Genomic DNA, 7,534 nt, shown 5'->3' with positions numbered 1-7,534 from the left:
ATGTATACACCAGACCTAGAGCTGCCTGGTTTCCTTTGCAGCTCAGAGAAATGCAAGATCTGCTGTAAATAAAATGCAATTCAGCGTATATAAAAATCTATCTATATATTATACATTTTGATAATTTGTTATGTTACTTTTGTCTGCTATCAACATATTACAGGGTTCTCTATAAGCTGTTTGTTGCATGTCTTAAGGATGTATTGGTAACAGTATTTTTATGACATTTCTGATGCCAAATCTTTAAAGACATTTTCATTGGATTTAAAAGCATACACAAACATCTCCCCATTTGCTATAACTAGGTAGGCACAACCCAGACATAAAACGGGATGGTGGTAAGACTCCAATGGCCTGGGCAGGAGATACCTATTCAGGACAAGAAAGTTGCAGTCTCTCTAGAGCTCTCAGATTATGCACTACAACAGGCAAATGGCTTTAGGATAAAGAACTCTACATAACACCACATTTTAGCATAGCTTCCTTGGTTTAAAAGGGAGGAAAATGTTAACACACTAGCATTTAGTAGCTTACTATTTAATAAGCGGGCTGCAGTGTGCTGTCTGTTTATACTTGAAAGCACACCATCAATGTGCAGCAGAACACTGAACTCTGCATCAGATCAATCATGCTGCCAACAAACAGAGGAACAGAAACACAGGGCAAGTTCCCCTCTGTCATTCTTCCAACCCAGAAAGACTTCAACCACAGCACTGCTACTTATAATGTGCTTTAATATAATGACTGGGTCTCAAATGTGACATTATTCCTCCATTCTCTAAATGAGGCCAAATTAAGCATTTGACATAAACCCTCACAGCTATGTGCCAAAGTCTCTGACATTTTCTTGATGGTAAGTCAAAACCAATGCCCTCTAAAGAGGCATTTGCTGCTCCAGTGTCCAATCGGGTTAGAACCATAGGTGAGCCATTAGTGCAATATGAGACACACAAACCTATAGTTATGGGACTTGCCTGACAGCCCGACTAGTTATAAGCAGGGACACTTTTGCTATAAAAAGTTGAGCAGAATATTTAAGCAGCATTTTCCTCTTCCGATCTGAGAAATATTAGCCACAACACTAATGATACTCAGGACAGACAGGCTTCTTTTGTTTGACCAGGGATACAAAGACCCAAATCCTGCAGGGATTGAAGTAGTGGGAGAGATCTGTGAAACCAATAAATGACCCACATGGGTGCACTGCCCACCTATTCTCTACAGGCACCACAATGAGCCTCCACTCTCGTCCATACTCAGTTACAGACTTTTGCTCCTACCAAAATCGGTGGTGAAAGCAAGGCTTGATGTAGTTAAGAACAGTAAGCTTGACTTACTGTTGTATGTGATTTCAACAATAAAGTTTATAAAACTTTCACTTCTCTCCCAAGATTAGATAGAGAAGACACAAGCAAGTTACAAGGAAGTTTAGCAGTCCATGTGATAAATCACCATGCATAGTCAAGTTTGAAAAAATTTGCTTAAAAAATGTGATTTTGACGAGCTCCAGTTAAAACCATTTTAAAAGATCCATTTCATTACATAGCCAATATATGTTATTTATAAATTAACATGTCAATAGGTAGGTAACGTCTCTACTCTCCTTCTTTATCCAGAGTTTGAATGGTGTACGCTTTCCCACAGAACTGGTACTTAATGACTCTGATGCTAGGAGTGGACTGCCCAGTACACACACACTGCAGGTGCCAGAGTGCATGAAGCAAATTTGATTCTGAAGATATGGAAAAAGAACTCTGACTTCTAGGACATTAACTACTTATTAGCTTATTGCTGCAATTCATATAAAATCTGTATGCTGGGTTCATTTCTTCATTTTTGAAAAACACTGATTCTCCCCTCTACTGTTATTTAAAAGAAAAAGAAAGAAAGAAAGAAAAAACCTATCTGTTCTTTAACCCTCAGAGAACTAATACTTTCAGTCAAGTAACCAAAAAAAGGAAAAAAATATCAGGAATATGTTCTTTGCCCAGAGTATATAGAGGGTTAAAGTGCAAGGTTTTCTGTAGTAAGGCAGCCTTATTCCACTTTTTTCTTAAAAGAAACTTTCTCTTTGGTTTCCTGTAGTCTCTCAGTGAGTCTGCCCTTTGTCTCCTCCATCTTTTCTGTGATGAGCTCCTTCGTCTCCTCCATTCTGTCCTGCAGATACTCCTTGACAGGTGGTGGGGTAGACATGTAGCCGTGACTTCGCAAATACTTCACAGTGAAGGACGTTCCTCCTAAGGTCACAGTGTAGCGGGCGGGTGTGGCGATCTTAAGGAGAAAGAAAGCAAACAGGTGGATCAACATTTGATTATTGACTATAAATAAAATTAAGTTGGAACTTAACGTTTTGCTAATAATTAGCATAACTATTATTTGAGGAGGTGAGCTTCTTACCTATATTTTTGTCTTTCTAACAAGGGATACTTTTCCTGTGGGCTTAAATTGCCTGTCCTCAGACTATGTTACTTAAGATTTCAGGGTTATCATAGACAGTTGCACTGACACCCTTATGAATGCTAATGATCATGGGACCAGGCCTGGCCACATGGCAGAAACAGGACAAGATTGTGGTAACACAGGTAATACAGGTGCATCATTTTTTGTGCCCTAACATCTCTGCCATGTATGGCAGATCTGGAGCTAAAATGCAGCCAAATTTCAAACAGGGGGAGGAGGCCAAGAGAGAATTAAACACTTCTTTGCTGGATTAATTTTTGCTCTACTCCCAAATCATCTTTAACTTTTTCTGCATGTATACTCCCATCTCACTACAGGGTCTGAACTGACAACTCCTGAGGCCAGGACAAAAAGGACAAGAGACTTGAAGCAATGCAAAGAGCTTGTATAAGCAAATGGCTCCATGGGACCAGGTGCTCAAGCAGGTAGACTACCCAGCAGTCTCAACTCTCAGTTGTTCCTCTATCCCTACCAACCAACCTGCTCTTAGCAGTTTTAATGGCCTCTGTGAAACCATACCCACCATTAACCTGCAGACAACCTGGCCCACTCTAAGATGGCTTCCTCTGCCTGACTCCCATGCACTGGGTGCCAGGACCCCCACCCGACCCCATGGCTTTCCTGAGGATCTCTGGCCACTTCCTAGCTTTTCAATCCTTTTCTGTTTCTCACACCCATGACTGGCTGTCCAGGTTCATGCTTTTAGTGTTACATCTCCAACTGAATTCTAATTCTGTATAGCTAAGTTCCTGACTCACCTGTGCTTGCACGTCTGAGTCCACTTTGGAACCTCAGTTGTCCCAGTCCTGCTCCTTCCACAATTTTACTCATAGGAAATGGTGGCTCAGTTCTAGCTGCTCAGCCCCAAATGAATAGCTCTTACTGCAGTTTCTTCAACGTAATCTGTATGCCTGTCACTAGGAAAGCCTTAGTTTCTTTAAAATATATCCACCACACAGCTACTTCTGACTGCCTCTCCTGAGAGCACTAGGGTGCTGACCATGAGGATCAGGCCTAGGCTTCTGTGACAAACAGCTCCTCTCAGAAGCTGTGGCTTTTAATGAGATGTTCTCAACAAAGTAGCTGCAGAGAGTTTGCTGAAACAGAGGCCACATGTTTAAAGTTTCTCAACAGGTTTCCATGCTGATCTGACAAGACTTTTTTTTCTCTCTCTGTTTTTTTGAGACAGGGTTTCTGTGTAGCCTTGGCTGTCTTGGACTTGCTCTGTAGACCAGGCTGGCCTTGAACTCACAGTGATCCACCTGGCTCTGCCTCCCGAGTGCTGGGATTAAAGGTGTGTGCCACCATGCCCGGCAACAAGACTTTCTTGTTCACTCCAGCCACTTGGCTCCCAGCTAGCCCTCTAGCATACAGCATCCTGCAACTCTCAAGGCTTCCTCTGCTAGGTATCTTCCCCCCCTCCCCCCAGCCACCAGATCAATGTACTAGCTGCTTGGAGCACCTCCCCTTTAAATCTGCAATCTTGGGGTAGAGGGAAGGGGTGGGCTGGACAAAAACCAAAACAAAATAAAAAACAAAGTCCAAACTAACACACACCCAAATACCTCCTTTATCTGGCTTATTCTTTTTAAAAATGTTTTTTAAATACTTATTTTATGCATATGAGTGTTTTGCCTGCACATGTATATGTGCACTGCATGTGTGCCTGGTGCCCACAGAGGTCAAAGGAGGGCATTGGACCATCTGGAAACTGAAGTTACAAATAGTTGCGAGTCAACAAGCGAGTGCTGGGAATCCAACTGCTGGTCCTCTGCAAGAGCATCAAGTACTCGTAACCATGTTCTTAACATCCAGTACCATTTAATGTAATTTAAATATACATGCACCACATATATGTGCTTATACACACTGTGTGTGGGTGCATGCTTATATATCCTCCTTCTCTGTCTCTCCAATTACCCATGGCCTTGCCACTCTTACTCCCTAGAATATATGCTCTGTATGGCAGGTACTTGGCAGGGGCTTTGTTTTTTTCCCTTCCTTTCTTTTCTTTTTATAAGAAAGAGTTTCACACTGTCTCAGAACTTGCCCTGTAGACTAGGCTGGCCTTGAACTCAGAAAATCTTTTCCTTTTCCCAAGTACTGGAACTAGAGGCATGCTCAACCCACCATACCTGGCCCGACAGTGTTTTCTTTAGTTAGTGAATTCCTGGTTCCCAGCATGACAGCTGACATGGAGTCAGAGTTTACTCATTTAAATCTGAGTTAACTACAGGTGCATGCTAGAGGCCATCTGAGGGAGCTCTGATGCCCCAGTACCCTTGGTGTTCTGCCTTAAGGAGGAAAGGCACCTCTGCTGTTCTACCTGAGGGGCTGTGGGATATAGACACTCAGGACCATGCTCCCCATTTCTCACTCACAGAGAGAGGAGAGGCGGGAGACATCCACAGGATGTGAAGGTTCCAAATCAGCTAAGCATTGATGCACCTAAAGTCACTAGAGAGGAAAAGCCCAAGTGCAGGACCCTGAATTCTTGAAGTTCGTAAGTACAGGGAGAAACACTTCAGATAATATGAAGAGTTGCCTGCACACGGGCAAGGGGAGCCAGAAAACTGACTTAAGCCACCATTATATACTCTGATATATTATAGTTCAATTTAACGTATAATATATTTAATACACTTTAATGAGAGAAAAACGCAGCAAAGTATTGAAAAAACTAAGATGTCAGACGATTCTAGTAAAGATAGGAAAAAAATACATCTGAATAGTACTATAAGTCACTATTCCATGTACTTTTATATAATTTTATTCGGTACCTTATTTTAAGGTACTTCTTCCTAAAGCCGTAGTTTTATTCTTGTACTCGCTGTTCATTACAAATACAAAAGGTGAAAATCACATGTTTAAATTATAGAAAACAAAACCCCCATGTGCAGTGGCATACACCTGTAATCTCTGCACTCTAGGAGGCAGAAGCAGGTGATCTCTGTGAGTTCGAGGCTAGCCTGGTCTACAAAGCGAGTCCAGGATAGCCAGGGCTACACAAAGACACCAGGTCTCTAAAACAACAAAATAGATAGATAGTAAGTAAGCAAGTAAATAAATAAGTAAATAAATAAATAAAAAACCAATTCAGAGCTAAAGGTGAGTTGTACATCAAGTGTTCAGAGTTTTAGTAAGTGAAGAACCTACCTTAAACATGGCATATGCTGTCAGAGCATTTCCACTTTGGGAGTTTTTCAGGATGTCTACTACACTGTCCGGTAACCCAATGAGCTCTAGGAAAGGGACAACATTCACTCCTCTGCAGAAGAAACATAAATTAAATCATATAAGCAAACCTTTAAGGGCTGTATTTTCAGAAGATAATCTGAAAACATAAACTACAAATTTGGATAATGTATATTAAATTTTATTTGCTCTGAGGGCTCAAGAACTGGAGGCTAGCCTGGGCTACATACTGAGATTCTACCTCAAAAAAACAAAACAAAAGCAGTAACAAAACAAAACAAACCTAAACCATCACCCCCCAACAGCTTAGCAGTTGCTTCTGTATTATTCAATGCTTCCATTTCTCTTTCACACCTTTCTTGAATACGTAAGTAATACTGTCATCTCTTAGCTCATGTGGCCTAATTAGTCTATTAAAATGTGGACACTTTTATTCTAGTCAGTAACAGCTTAAGTAGACCAGGAGAGCAGGATCACTGTTTACTTCATCTTTACTTCCTCACCCAATACCATCTTCCTTACAACCCTCCAATTCACATTTCAGGATATTAAATTTTTACCTTTTATCAGTATCACTTCTATGATATTATACAAAGAATGAATGGTTCTGTGGGTTTGGCGTATTCTAAAAGTACGCCTTTATGCTTATTGTAAGCTTAAAAGGAAGGTAAAGAATAATTACAACAAACTGCAGCTGACTCTCAGAGGAAGGCAGAGAAAGCCTCCAAACTGGTAAGCCCTGACTTACGTACTTTTAGTACCTCATTTTGGCTTACCCCATTGCTCTAATCTTTTCTGATTACAACTCTGCATATCTGTATCAGGACAAAAATCATCCACACGAACTTATAATTATCACACCAATGAGATTTAACACACACACAATGGTATAAGGTTAATACAAAAAAGTGTATTAATATAAAACTTGTAATTTAAAAAACTGCCTCAGTATACCATTTTCTTTTCCTCTTTCTGATCTCTTCCTCTCCAGAGATGACTTTCAGAACCTTGGACGGGAAAGAAGGCAGAAGGGTATTTTTTAGATGGCCGGGATAGCAAGGACTGGATTTGGGATTGTGATTGTTTTCTCCTTCAGGGAAGCTACACAGGATGAGCTGTGTATGGTCTATCACATGACAGTAGGAGTATATAACATCACTCTGTCGCCTTTGTCCCATCCCTGGCACTTAAAAGTATGCCTTTTAACTAAGGCAGGATCCTCAGGTTGCTCCAATATAATTGTCTCTTTCCCTTGTCACTAAGAAAGGAAACTTCCTGGACTTAATATTAAGGTAGCTGCATGCTTTTAATTTATTTTTAATATTAAATAATTGGTTTAACTGGGGGAAAAGGTGACACTAAGCCACCACTCTTTGTATAGTATAGTAGACACTGCTAATCATTACCTAGGAAGACTAGCTAGCATCAAAAATATGAGGAAATCAGAGCAGCAGAAAGAACTATTTTTAAAAGGTATATTTCAAAACCAACCAGGAGTCTAGTATAATACTATTTATCTGCATTTTCTTTTTATGCACCAATAAAATCCTTAAAGACTCAATATTAGACTTGGTCTTTTAATGAATATTTTTCAGTGTTTAAAGTAACATCCTACCATGCTAATTTTATATCTTCTAGCACAAATATGATTATGAAATTATTTTATTAATTATTTCCTAGTTCTAACTAAACCCAACACATAAAATCTATACATTTAACACCAGTAATAAGACAAAATATGACCAAATATGAAAGATAGTAATGAATAAGAAAACATTTATCATAAAGATAAGAAAACATTTATCATAAAGATAAGACAGTAATAAACTCAGCTAACACCATTTATTTTACTAACAAGAATCTGAATCAAACCAGAAGA

At 39.9% G+C, this 7,534-nt stretch overlaps 1 protein-coding gene across 2 annotated transcripts in view; it reads right to left on the bottom strand.

Moving 5' to 3' along the window:
- Positions 1-717: 717 nt before the first annotated feature.
- Positions 718-7,534, bottom strand: part of FAM210A (family with sequence similarity 210 member A) — a 29,829-nt gene continuing 23,012 nt past the window's right edge. For both annotated transcript variants that reach the window (XM_084779096.1, XM_084779095.1), the window contains 2 exons: positions 5,617-5,728; positions 718-2,271 (listed from right to left, as the gene is read on the bottom strand). In XM_084779096.1, coding sequence (XP_084635222.1) covers positions 2,038-2,271; positions 5,617-5,728 — 346 coding nt within the window. In that variant the 3' untranslated portion in view covers positions 718-2,037. The remainder of the gene's footprint in view (positions 2,272-5,616; positions 5,729-7,534) is intronic.

Source organism: Acomys minous (assembly GCF_964271855.1).
Source record: "Acomys minous genome assembly, chromosome: 4".
Taxonomy (NCBI): domain Eukaryota; kingdom Metazoa; phylum Chordata; class Mammalia; order Rodentia; family Muridae; genus Acomys; species Acomys minous.
Note: the sequence above shows the minus strand (reverse complement) of the source record. Positions and strands in the feature narration are given on the sequence as shown.